Source organism: Anas acuta, chromosome 1 (assembly GCF_963932015.1).
Source record: "Anas acuta chromosome 1, bAnaAcu1.1, whole genome shotgun sequence".
NCBI classification, from domain to species: domain Eukaryota; kingdom Metazoa; phylum Chordata; class Aves; order Anseriformes; family Anatidae; genus Anas; species Anas acuta.
Window position 1 is genome coordinate 168,326,584 of NC_088979.1, and position 12,300 is coordinate 168,338,883.

General features: G+C 46.9%; 1 protein-coding gene across 2 annotated transcripts in view; it reads left to right on the forward strand.

The window, feature by feature from the left end:
• The first annotated feature begins 6,297 nt into the window (after positions 1 to 6,297).
• The window catches only part of GRIP1 (glutamate receptor interacting protein 1), a 319,763-nt gene continuing 313,760 nt past the window's right edge, over positions 6,298 to 12,300 (forward strand). For both annotated transcript variants that reach the window (XM_068669271.1, XM_068669275.1), the window contains exon 1: positions 6,298 to 6,599. In XM_068669271.1, coding sequence (XP_068525372.1) covers positions 6,545 to 6,599 — 55 coding nt within the window. In that variant the 5' untranslated portion in view covers positions 6,298 to 6,544. The remainder of the gene's footprint in view (positions 6,600 to 12,300) is intronic.

Below are 12,300 nucleotides of genomic sequence, written 5' to 3' on the forward strand. Positions count from 1 at the left end.
CTTCCCAAAGTGTGCTGAGTGTCATTAATAGTATTCATGTCTGCAGGTCGCTTGCCAGAAAAAGTAAGTAAATGCATTTATCAGAATTCAACACAGACAAGCATCAAAATGAAACATGCACAAAAGGCATTGAAGAACGTGTATCCACCTTGGGAATTTCAGGGGCCAAACCCAGTTTCTTTTACATGGGCTGTTCTGTTCTGTGAACAAGGAGCACACGACTGCTGGCAGCAGGACTGACACCCTCAAAAGCTCTCTGCCCACACCCAGGCTGTGTGCAGAGAGCAGGAGGAGTGAGCACCCCAAGAAAAATCAGATTGCTGAAGTTTGCCTCTCTCTGCAGCCACCGTGGCTTATAGGCAATGCAGTCTGTGACAGCACACTAATTATATGTTTGGTATAAATCCAAGTCATTCTACCAGTGTGAGTCTGGCTCTACAGAGAGCAGCACTTGCAAAAAAACCCAAACCAAAAAACAACAACAAAAAAAACATGCTTAGGTTACCCATAGCTCTTATCTACATATGCAAGGATTATCAGTTACGTGTCTGCTCGCTCTCTCTCTCTCTCATTTTCCCTGTCCTTCCCAGGAATCTGCCTCAGATCATGGAAGACAATGGGAGACAGAAAATACGTGACTTGTCCCTAAAGAAATGGAAGCAAATCCCATTCCACTATACACAGTATCCTTGACAATAACATTCTCATTGATCTCAATGAAATCAGAAATCATTCCCTGTAATACCTACATCAAAAAATACAATGAAAGTCAGTTGTCACAGCATAGATTTGATTTCTACCAGCCCAGATGTTCTTTAGCCTTTTCCTAAGCCAGCCTCATTCTGGGGTGCCTCCCAGTCCATTATTTCATGCACACCAGTCCTGAGTTTTTAACTCTCCAAGATGTTCCCCAAAATTAATTCCTCTCCTGCTGCAGGCCTTACCTCCTCCCTGTAGAAGAGCTTGACTGTGCTGAGAACCCTGCTTGAGAAATGAAAGTGTCAGGGCACTGAGTTCCAGCACCAAGTGGTGCAGTGAGCCTGGGCCAGGGGTGCAGAGGGCTGGGACCAGGGGCACCATGTTGAGCTGGGGGCCAGGCACCGGTGACCGATACCTCAGGGACTGATACCTTACTGTTTACATATTTAATGACCTGGACGATGGGAGAGTGTGCATCCTCAGCAAATCTGCAGAAACTGGTAGGAGTGGGTGATACACCAAAGGGTTCTTCTTCACTCAGAGGGATCTCGACAGGCTGGAGAAATGGGCTGACAGCAGCCTCATGAAGTGCAGCAAGGAGAAGTGAAGAGTCCTGCCAAGGGGAGGAACAACCCACAGTACAAAAGAGGCATGGACATGCTGGAGAGGGTCACAAAGATGATTATGGGCTTGGAATACCTCACATACAGAGGGTGAGGCTGGCAGAGCTGGGGCTGTTCAGCATGGGGAAAAGGCTCAGGGTGGATCTCATCCACTTCTGTAACTACCTGATAGGAGGGAATAAAGAGGATGGGGCCAAACACTTCACAGTGACAGGACAAGGGACAACGGGCTCCAAGTGAAATGCAGGAAATTCAGTGTAAGCATAAATAACAACTCTCTTTTTCTTACCATGAGGGTGGAGGAACACTGGCACAGGCTCCCTGGACAGGTTGTGGAGTCTCCATCCTGGAAGGTGCTCAAAGCCCGACCAGGCACAGTCCTGGGCAGCCTGCTCGGGTTGATCCTGCTTTGAGCAGGGTGGTTGGACTGGGTGATTTCCAGAGGTACCTTCCAACATCAACTGCTGTGTGATTGATAGTATTTTTCCAGGAACAGGACATATGCAAAAGATACTTTGGTTAGATGCAAATCAGTTTGCCAAGGCTGGGACTGACAACACAAAATACACAACATCCTCATTGCCAGAGGTGGGAATGCCTGCGTATGTCAGTATGTGAGGTCTTTTAGGGATCTTTAGTACTGTCAGTAATTTAGACACATTGCTAATGTGAATGTATTGGTTAGGGCTTAAGTTACATCAAAAATCATTAGGTACCCTCAGATACTCAAAAAACAGATTCCTAAAACCACAGCTACAGCCCATAAAAGTCCCGCCTAGCCTTATGGTTATTTGTAAGGCTGCGTCTACCACAACTCCCACCAACCATCATCTAGGTACCTAAATTTCTGACGCTGAGCCTACACAGAATCCCTGCCAGCTTGCCAGAGCTAATTGTGTGGGTGCACCTCCCTAATTCTTAAACCAGCCTGGGACTGACAGCCCAGGTAGCCTGAGCCTTACCCTTCTTTGGGCCAGGCTCAGGCTTCCTCCTTTTCTGCTGAAGGCTGCCGCTGTGCCAACATTGGAGATCTGGGGCCACAGAAAGAGCAGATAGAAGGAAATTTCCTCTGCTCTGTGTAGGGAGGACATCCCCAGTGAGGCTGGCAGCAAAGGGCCGCAGGTCTGTGGCAGAACGCCTTACTGCCTTTTGTTAGCAGGTGTTAATAGAAGTGTTAAAATGCGTCTAAAAAAATCAATTGTTGGTATGCTTGTGTCTCATCTAGGAACTTTTTGATCTGGTGTTCTGTAACGTGACAAATATCTTTCGAGATAAAGCACCTTTTTCATAAAAGGAAAATAAAGAAAGGAAACATAAGGACAGCGTACAGGGAAGATAACACAGTACAGAGTGCGTCTCCGTTTTGTCTAGTGCTCCGCTCTGACAAGATTGGTATCACATTTTTAATGAAATTACATCACATTTTAATGTGACTTTTAAGCATTTATGCAACCCTCAGCAGGAATGTGCCAGTCTCAGGTATGCATTGGTGACTGGTCTATTTAAAAGGACCAAAACCCACCTCACCTTCCTCCCAGATGGCACAGGTAAATACTACAGAGCTGAGGACAGTGTGGTAGGCTCGGGCGTTTTCCATCTGTTCAGAACAATACGGACATTTCTGGGGCTCGGATGACCAATAACCTATAGAAGCTGCAATCTCTTGTTATTACCACAATTATTTTAAAAGGTCATTTTAGACTCTTAGCACCTTCTCAAACTTTTTGTAACCACAAATATGTACATGAACATGGATAGTGACTTCCAATTACTGAGGGAAAAAAAAAAAAAAAAGAAAAAGCAAAGTTTAAAAACCTAAAAGCTCAGGCATCTCCTGTAATTTAGAGGTAATTACTGGCAAATATTTGCAGATACTGAGAAACTTTCCAGTCCTCCAGCCCTCAGTTCAACCCATCTGTATATTTCTCCTACTAGCTTTTAGGGAATAAATAAGAAAAAAGATATAAAACAAACAAACAAAACAAAAATACAAACAAACAGAAAAATTGAATCTCTTCTTTAGAATGTTTCACAGAGCAAAACCTTCCCTTGGGCACATTGTACTTCTTTTGCTGTTTAATTCCAGTGTGCTTTACATGTGCTTCAGATGACATCCATGCTGCAGTGTCAAGTGAGAAGAAAGGTTGTCTCCTTGAAAATCAAGATTCGACTCATTTAAAATCCTCTGAGGGAAAAAGCTGTGGACAGAAAGGAGCTAGCAGGAAGTTTATATGCTGCTGGTGTGATGTATTCACCATTAAATGCACATCTAAATCAGGTGACCGCTCTCTTCCATTACTAGCATTGGGATATGCAGAAGCAGTTGTTCAGTGTGAAACAGCTCATGTGAGTAACAGAATGCAATTAAATTAACTTGAGCCAGGCACCCATGCAAGCTTTTCCTGTAGCACAGAAATGGGGAATTACAGAGTGTCATTGCTTAAAAGGATTTATCTGCAAGGTCTTGCATAAGAGAAGCATACATACTCCACTCAAAGATGTGAATATTGCTAGTTATTTAACATGTAGTATGCTTATTCCTGAAAAGCCAGCAATATTTAGAAAAAGGAGAGTTTATCCCTCATTTTGAAACACGTTTCTGGAGCAAATTCAGAACAGCAGCTGGAATTTTATGACTCCCCCAGGACCTTGAAGAATCCCACATTCAGTCCTAGAGAATGTTTACTCACTTTAAAAGTGATGGCAATATAAAAAAATAGCTAGAAAATGGCTTGTTGGAGGCTGGAGAGTAGGGCAATCTACTGCTTTATTCCTTTGACCTGCAATTTTGCACAACTCCAATGCTGGCAAAAAGTCGATTGGAGGATCTGAACTACAATGTTAAGGCTCAATGTTTGTATTTTTTTTTTTTCTGTTTATAATGGAAAGGCTAAGAGTAAAAGCTGGACATCAGAGGCAGTGGGTAAGATTTAGGACATGGATGACACACAATCATCTGAAGTTTTATTTAATTCCATAACACTTTAAAGCCCAAGTTTGCTGTAAGAAATGGCACGGGTTAGGAGAATAAGTGTCAGAGCACGTTTTTATAATGCAGCTTCTAAAGCAACACAGCCTCTAACCCACTTCAGTGCTTTGAAAACCATCTCCTTGCTGCGTATACTCCAGAAACCCTTGGGACAATTTTTAGCCCCATATCCTCGTGTGGGTGCTTGCAGTGCTGAGCAGCTGCAGGGTGCTGCAAGCTCGACTCCGGGCCCTGTTTCCTTTGCACCTGCCTTGGGCAGTGCAGCTCTCTGCCAGCACGCCCCAAAGGCATCTTCTGGAAGCTTTGCCCTGCAAGCAACGCATCTGGCTGAAGATCTCTTATTTTAGAGTGCTAAGACATTCACAGGCACACTCACATTTCTTTCTGTAGAAATACCAATGAGAAAAACAACATTTTTTTAAGTAAAGGGATATCAAAAGAAGAATATGACTGTAAATATGTCTCTTCTTGAAGACAAGGCTATGGTTCAAGGATGCAATAAATCCAAATTTAGCACCCCCAGTGACGAGACGAAACATTCACGTGTGCATCCTGATGAAAACTCAGCCTGCCAGCTCTAAGTTGTTAAAATGCTTTCAGTTTGGTAACATTGTGCCACTGGTTTTTGTTTTGATCCGTTATCAGCTGCGCTCTCACAGACAGCAAAACCAGCTCCATGTGGTATACTCCAAAATTCAGCAGGAGCCCAGGATGTGCCTTATCCAGGACATGGATCACACTGGTCCTGCTCGGTGCCCCTGCCACGCACGAATACAGCACTGCTGCTGCTGAAACCTCGGCCTAAGTGCAATCAAAGAAAAGCCAGTCACTGCAGCTCTCATCAGTGGGATTTTAATCAAGAGGCTTTCATGAGCACCAAGACGCACATTTGCTTTATGCACTGGCACCAAGTCAACATGGAAAAATGCTGTGTCAGGAAACTGTCATCATGTTTACAACAGAAATTAAAGTCAGGAAACCCTTCAAATTTTCGTCTGAATGAAGGGCTCGCGGATAGTTGTTTGACCATGTAAAATTACTTAATTTCTATAAATACGAGGAAATGACAGGCAATGCAGAAATAGTCACAACATAACTGGTAGGCACAGTGAAGCTCATATAGCAGTCCACCCCCAGAAGTGCCTTGAAAAAAAATAATTAGGCTTCATTTACACTGCTATCATTATTTAGAAATAAAATTCAAACCCGAGACTTTGAATTTTACAGTAGCTTTAAAAAAAAAATAAAAAATTAAAAAGAATATTTAATTGCTGTAGCATTAGCCTGCTATTAGGACATGGCTGTGTAAGAACCAATTTTGACGGTGAGAGTTGAGGTCTTTTGGTCCAAGGGTTGTAAGGCACCGGCCAGAATAATGCCAGAAACCTGACCTGTCACAACAGCATCCTGAGCCCTGTGTGGTGCAGAGTCTGGGTGGGCCTCAAGTTGCCCCAGGGGAGGTTCAGGTTGGAAATGAGGAGGCATTTATTCTCAGAAAGAGCAGTCAGGCATTGGGACGGGTTGCCCAGGGAGGTGGTGGAGTCACTGTCCCTGGGGGTGTTCAAGGAAAGGTTGGACGTGGTGCTTGGGGACATGGTTTAGTGGGTGACAGTGGTGGTAGGCGGATGGTTGGACCAGATGATCTTGGAGGGCTTTTCCAGCCTCAGTGGCTCTATGATTCTGTGTGACCCAGGGGCTGTGGGTGCTGTTCCATGAGTGCCCGACATTTTGGGAGCCCCGCGGAGGGGCAGGGCCCCCCCCAACCCCTCGTTCCCTCCAACAAGTGACAAGATGGTGCAGGCGGCAGCGGGGCTCCCACCCGCGCCTGGAGCGGGGACAAGGAGCCGGCACAAGGAGCGGGGACAAGCACTGGGGACACGGAGCGGGGCCTCCCCCTCCACCTGGCGGCTCCCCCCGTCCCTCCCCGCGGCCCCACCTGCCGGGGCTCCTCCATTGGGGGCCGGCCGTCCCTCCGCGCCTCCCCCTCCCACAATCCCTCCTCCTCTCGCCCCTCGCCTGTCCCCGGCTGAACCGGGGCGAGCCCTCCCCGCTCCCTTTCCCCTCCATCCCTCCGGCTCCGCCGCCTCCTTCCCCTCCCTCCTTCCCCTCCTTCCCTCCCTCCCTCTGGCGGCGAGGCCGCCGCCCCATCCCCGAGCCGCCGGTGGCCGCCGCCGCCGCGCCCTGCCATGAGCCCCCCGCCGCCGCCGCAGCGCTGAGCAGGACGCGCGGAGCCATGCCGGGCTGGAAGAGGAACATCCCCATCTGCCTGCAAGCCGAGCAGGAGCGGGGTGAGCGCCGGGGGGACGGGGGGAGGAAGGGGAAGAAAGGGAAGGAAGGGAAGGAAAGAGGGAGGGAGCCAGGAGGGCGGGCGGGGGGCTGCCGGTGCCCGCTGCCCCCGGCTCGACGGTGGGCGCCCCGCGGGGACGGGCGACCTCGCGCCTTCCATCTTGTGGGGAGAGCTGGGGCCGTGCCGGGCTGTGCCGAGCCGTGCTGGGCTCTACCGGGCTGTACCGGGCTGTACCGTGCCGCCCCGGCAGCGACAAGTAACTTTTCTCCGCGGTGCCGCCGCCCCCGGGCCGGCCCCCCCCGGGGTGACTCCGTGAAACTTCCCCGCGTGGGGCTGCGAGGGACCCCCCCCGTGTCACCCCCCGTGTCGCCTAGCCCCCCCTGGGGGCACGCAGGGCCGGGGTGGAGGGAGGAGGTGACCCCCAGCAGGGGCATGGCAGAGTCGGGGGGCCCACGCGTGCTTTGGGGGATGGAGGTTGCCCCTTTTGTGCTGAGTGGGTGCGGGGAGCTGGCGTGGGGACCCCACTTCTCTGCCCTGCCGGGGGCTCAAATCCTAATTTTGGGGTTGTGCTGTCAAGAGAAGAAGGTGGGTAGTGGCTGGTTGCTCTTCAGAACCGCTTATGGTGCCAGAAGGGGAACTTTGTCCTCCCCCAAAGAGGGCTTCCACCACCGGAGGTTGTCGTGCCACTGCTTTTTGGCCAGCCTGTAAGTCAGAGGGGAGAAAGGCCAGCTGGTGCCCCACTTGCATGGGGGAACTTTCAGGTATGCCTGTCCTCTGCCGTCACCCGTTTCTGGCTCACTGGGTCCACGACAGTGCGTGGATGAACCATGAAGTAGGACTTTGATTTAGGATTGCCACCTTGCTGGGGAGAGAGCTGTCCTGCTGGGAGCAATAATACCTCCAACGCTAAAAACGAGGGGGTTTTGTTTGCTCTGTGCAAAAGTATTGTGCTTTCATGTTGGAGGTGGAGGTCTGCTTTGGAAGTCCTGCTCCTTGCTGGCAAATCCTGCCCGGAGCGGGAGGCTGATCGCAGGCACATGACGTAATAAAAACAGTGACTGAAGGGGCGCAGGTATTTCGGCTGCGAGAAGCTAGATCTCGCCTCTCTCCTCTGTGAATACAGTCATTGCTTAAATCCCTGGTCATATTTCTCCGTGTCAGGAGTCTATCTGTGTGGCTGAGCAGTCACAGAAAGAGGTTGGAAGGCGGTTGTCGAAACGGATCAGGTGCTTTTACAGATGGGGAAACTTTAAAAAGGGTCTCATCTGTACACGTCAGAAAGTGCAAAGATTTTTTTGCCTTTCATCCCGCATAAAGGTTGTGCCACGAGCTGCACCATGCAGGCTTGTCTTTATTGCAAGTAAAGGGTGGTAATGGTTTTGCTCTGCTGGGTTTAATGCCAGTCAGAATACAGATTTGGTAACAGTTCACGCCTGCTCATATTTTCTATTTAATCTCTTTCATCTGCATTTTGAAGGTGGATAGATTTATATTTTAATACTCTTAGCACTGATGCTTTTCTTTATTGTATTTCCACTGTGCAAATAAAAAAACAAACAAACAAACAAACAAAAAAAAAAAAACAAACCTCTGGTGTGCCTAAGTAAATGATTACTACCTAAAGTATGTTTCACTGTATATTGCTCAAGTTTAGCTAATAATTTAGCAGAATTCCAGTTACGGGAAATCTTCTGCTTTAGACTTGAAAAAATATTGAATGGTCAAAATAGTTAATCAGCACTGAATTTAACTGTCCTTGGGTATAAAGAATTGATGAAATAAAGCTTTCAAACTAGCCAGAAAAATGGCCAGCGCGGTAATGAAATGAAGGTGCATCTTTAGCTAATGTAGGAGTTTAGTATGGCATTGAGTTAAAAGGCAATTACAGATACAGTTAAATTCTGGTTCAAAGCCAGTTGTGCTAACATCCCCCTCTGCTGTTTCTAGAAAATATTTCCATTCAGATGCTCTGCGGAGCACTTTCCGTGTATCCTGCTGTCAGAAGACTTCTGCGAATGTAAATGCTGTTATTTTAGACAAACATCATAGCCAGCTTTTAATGTTCTATGGTTTACATATGGAATAAGATTGGGTATAAAATATTCAGTAATAAAACTTAGCATGCAGCCTTAACTTCAAGCCTGGTTGTAGACGTGGTAGCAGCAGGTTTGGACTGAAAAAGAAGAGTGTGCTGGGAAAAGTGCTATGAAAGGTTCACCACGGTGAGCCACAAGTGGTTTGTACAGACCATCTTTTCTCAGCCAGTCCTTCCTCAAACCTCGCAGGCTTCCTTTTAGCCCTTTCCTGGGAGCTCTGCTTGCTGTGCATGTGCCTTTATAGAGCCCACGGTGCCCCTGGCTGGGGAAAGGAGAGCGGTGATGGGCACTAAGAGGAGAGGTTTGGGAGGCAGGAGGGTTTGCTAGAGGGGCTGTGTGGAAATCTCACTGTACAGTCAAGTGTATCCCTGAGGCACGGCAGCGTAAAGGGCTCTCTTGGTGCTGATGTTCTTGTCTCCATCTCCAAACCAAGGCAGCATTGCCTTGGGGAACATCTCAAATGCTGCTGTATCTCCCTCGGTGCTCAATTCGTCTAGTGCTTTGGAAACAAGACAGTGGAGCTGCTGCAGCAGCATGTGTCTGGTGCTAGGGTTCGATTCAGAAATGTGGAACTCTGTTTTGATGGGAAGAGCTGTCAGGATATCACACAGAGTGATACCTTCTGCAGACACACGAGGTTTGCTCCAAGTAGGGTTATTTTAGTGTATCCTTATCCTTGTTTGCCTTTGCCTTGCTTCGGAGCCTCTTGTCTGTGTTGATGCTTACCTCAAAAAGTCCTTCACTCAGTCCGTCTTTGCTGTTCCTACAAGTCAGGTGCTGAAGTGGAGGTTATCCAAACGCTTGGCAAAACGGGTATTTTGCTAATGGAAATTGGTTGGTTGTGCTGAAATGAAATAAGAGAGCCACAGTCAACACTGTTGGTTCACCTTGGCAAAAATTGGTACCCTGGGTGAAGGAGAATAATACGGGTTAATGTTTCAAGCTTTGCCAGTGTTGGAGATGGAGCACGTGTTCATCTGTGGTGAAGGATTTGTGGGAGCGTTGTGTTATTGAGAAGATTGTTTTCCAAAGCGTGGCAATCAGCGCTATTTCAACGAGTATTTTTAGATGTCTCCACTGCGGAAATTATGTGGAATACTGGTGCCAAATTAAAAAAGTACAATTTCTTGAGATACTCAAACCGTATTTGAAATATGATGTGGATGGCTGCTTTCTGGGCACACCTCAGCGGGTTTCTCCCACTGCCTCCGTGGTGAAGCAGTGCTCTGCAGTGGCTGTGGTGCTCCTGGATGCCACAACCACCGTTATCGCAAGGAATCTTTTCCTTCAGAGTTCGGGAAGAGTGCTCTCTGCTGAGTAATGCAGCTGTTGCATGTGGCTGATGCAGTAAACCCTGTCATTTTGACATGACATGTAAAGGCTCACCGGTTTAAGACTGCCTTTAAAATTCAGGGCACATCACCTCTCCCCCACTCCCCCCATTTTCTGCCTAAGATGCTAAATCAAGTCTTGTTATAAAGCACCTAAACCACTTTTTGAGGTGACATCTGAGCAAATACTTTGAGAAGAAAGATGTTCCTTTAATTAATTTTGTTCAATATCCCTTCCAATCAAGTTAAATGAAGGCATTTTATGGAACTCCTGGTTCAAGCTGATAGCTGATTGAGTTTGACAGGAGTACAGAAAATAATATTTGCATATCTCGTGTTCACTTCAGGGCTGCTTGGTATCCCCTAACATGCGTCGTTATTAATTTTAAGAATGCATCTGAGTATATACTTTAGTCTTGATGATAAAAATAGATTCCAAAAAAAAAAAAAAAAGGATTTACTTTCCATGGCTGTTTTGCCTTTATTCTCAGCACGGCAACCCAGTTATGTTGAGGAAAAAGGGAAGAGTGCTTTTCTATTTTCTGCTCGTCCATCTATCTTCCTGATTCTTGACAGACTGGGAAATGAGGTGAAATTTAGGGAACATTTTAGAAGTGTGGATTTGAGGATTAAAGAGTACGCAAGTAAGTATTTTGTGAATCTCGCCTCCAATACAAAAAACTAGCGTGTTCTTGTGGAAGATGTTCTGACAACACACATCCATCTCTGGGCTTACTGCCGGGTGAGCTTGTCTGCTCGCTTTAAGCTGGAAGAGAATCGGTTCCTCAGATAAGGGAGAGATACAGGCCCATTACTGGCCTTAATTGTGTTATTGTGGTTCAGCAATTTACATCCGATCAAACGAGGCCACTTTAACAGAGGATATGCTTCATCTTCTTTCCGGTTGGAAGTTAAAAAGTAAATATTAGCTTAGATTTCAACAGAAAAAGATGAGGATAATTGTTCCCTGTCTATAATCTGACACGTAATAAGTGGGTCCTCAGAAGCTGAAGAAAGCATGCGGGAGACCCAGCACTTGGATTCAGCTGACAGATTTATAAACTTTGGGATGTCAGGAAAGTTTGGGATTACAGATATTGTACGAAGGCTTTCTGTATTTCTTTATCTGCTTTCTGATATGTGTCATATGCCTCCTGAAACATTGATGTACCGAATTGGATGGCAGAAGATGAGCATACAAGGGCGGCCCTAAGGCTCAGGGCTGGCTGTTGGGGGTGATCCCCACTCTGTGGGGAGAGGTACTTGAAATAAAGCCCCCCAGTGAAGGCAGTGCCTGGTTTTAGAGTCCAGGTACTCCTTGGTACCTACTGAGTGAACAACTGGGGCATTCGGTCAGTTATCCTATGCACAGCATATTGTAATTGCTTCTGTTTAAGGTTATAAAGTCATGAATAATGGTATTAAGGATGAAGAGAACTCGCTGCTCTGGCCAGGTAGGATAAGATGGCACTGCACACCTGGTTTTCATCAGCATGCAGAGGACACAGGCAGTGTTAATTTCTTCATTAATTCCCTCAAAACCAGCCGGGAGGACCGAGAGGGCTCTAACATGGGGATGGGAAAGAGGCAGTGATTGCTCCCTAGTGCCCTCTTAGCATGAAAGGAACTGAGAATAACCAAAAGCCATCTACATCTTTCATGACCTGCCCGGCCCCCTTAACAGCACTGTATGATCTGTGATATTCAAATCATTTGGTTACTTGCAGAATCTTTAGGAAGCTGCAGTCTTCATTGACTGCTGGGAGACAGCCAGCACTTGTCTCTGGGTCATAACCAAGCTTTTTTCCCTCTACAGAAAGCTGATGTGAAGTACTGGTTGCGAATAAAATTTTTTCTTTGTTTTGCCTCTGAAAACAAAAAATGCTTTTGCTAATGTTCATTAAAAATGGAGAGTTAGATGGGGTCTGGGAATTCACTAGCAATGAGCGATGATTTATTGATATGGCTGCAAACAATGTAGCTTTCCTCACAGAACAGTAACACTTAGACTGGGAAGCACTACAGATATTTGCCACTAATGGCAACAGGGTTGCTTTTCCAGGTGCCTGGGAGCTGTGCAGGGTGTAAGCTCTGTGCTGATACTTCACAGCAAAGAGTAACCTGCAGCACAGATGCAGTGTTGGAACCCTCAGCCATTTAGAAGCAGACGGCTTTCCTTGAGTCTCAACACATGCCAATTTAGCTCCACTACGGGCCTTTTTTTTCTATGATTTAAAATTAACTGAGCTCGGAGTCCTCCATGAAGAACTGCCAG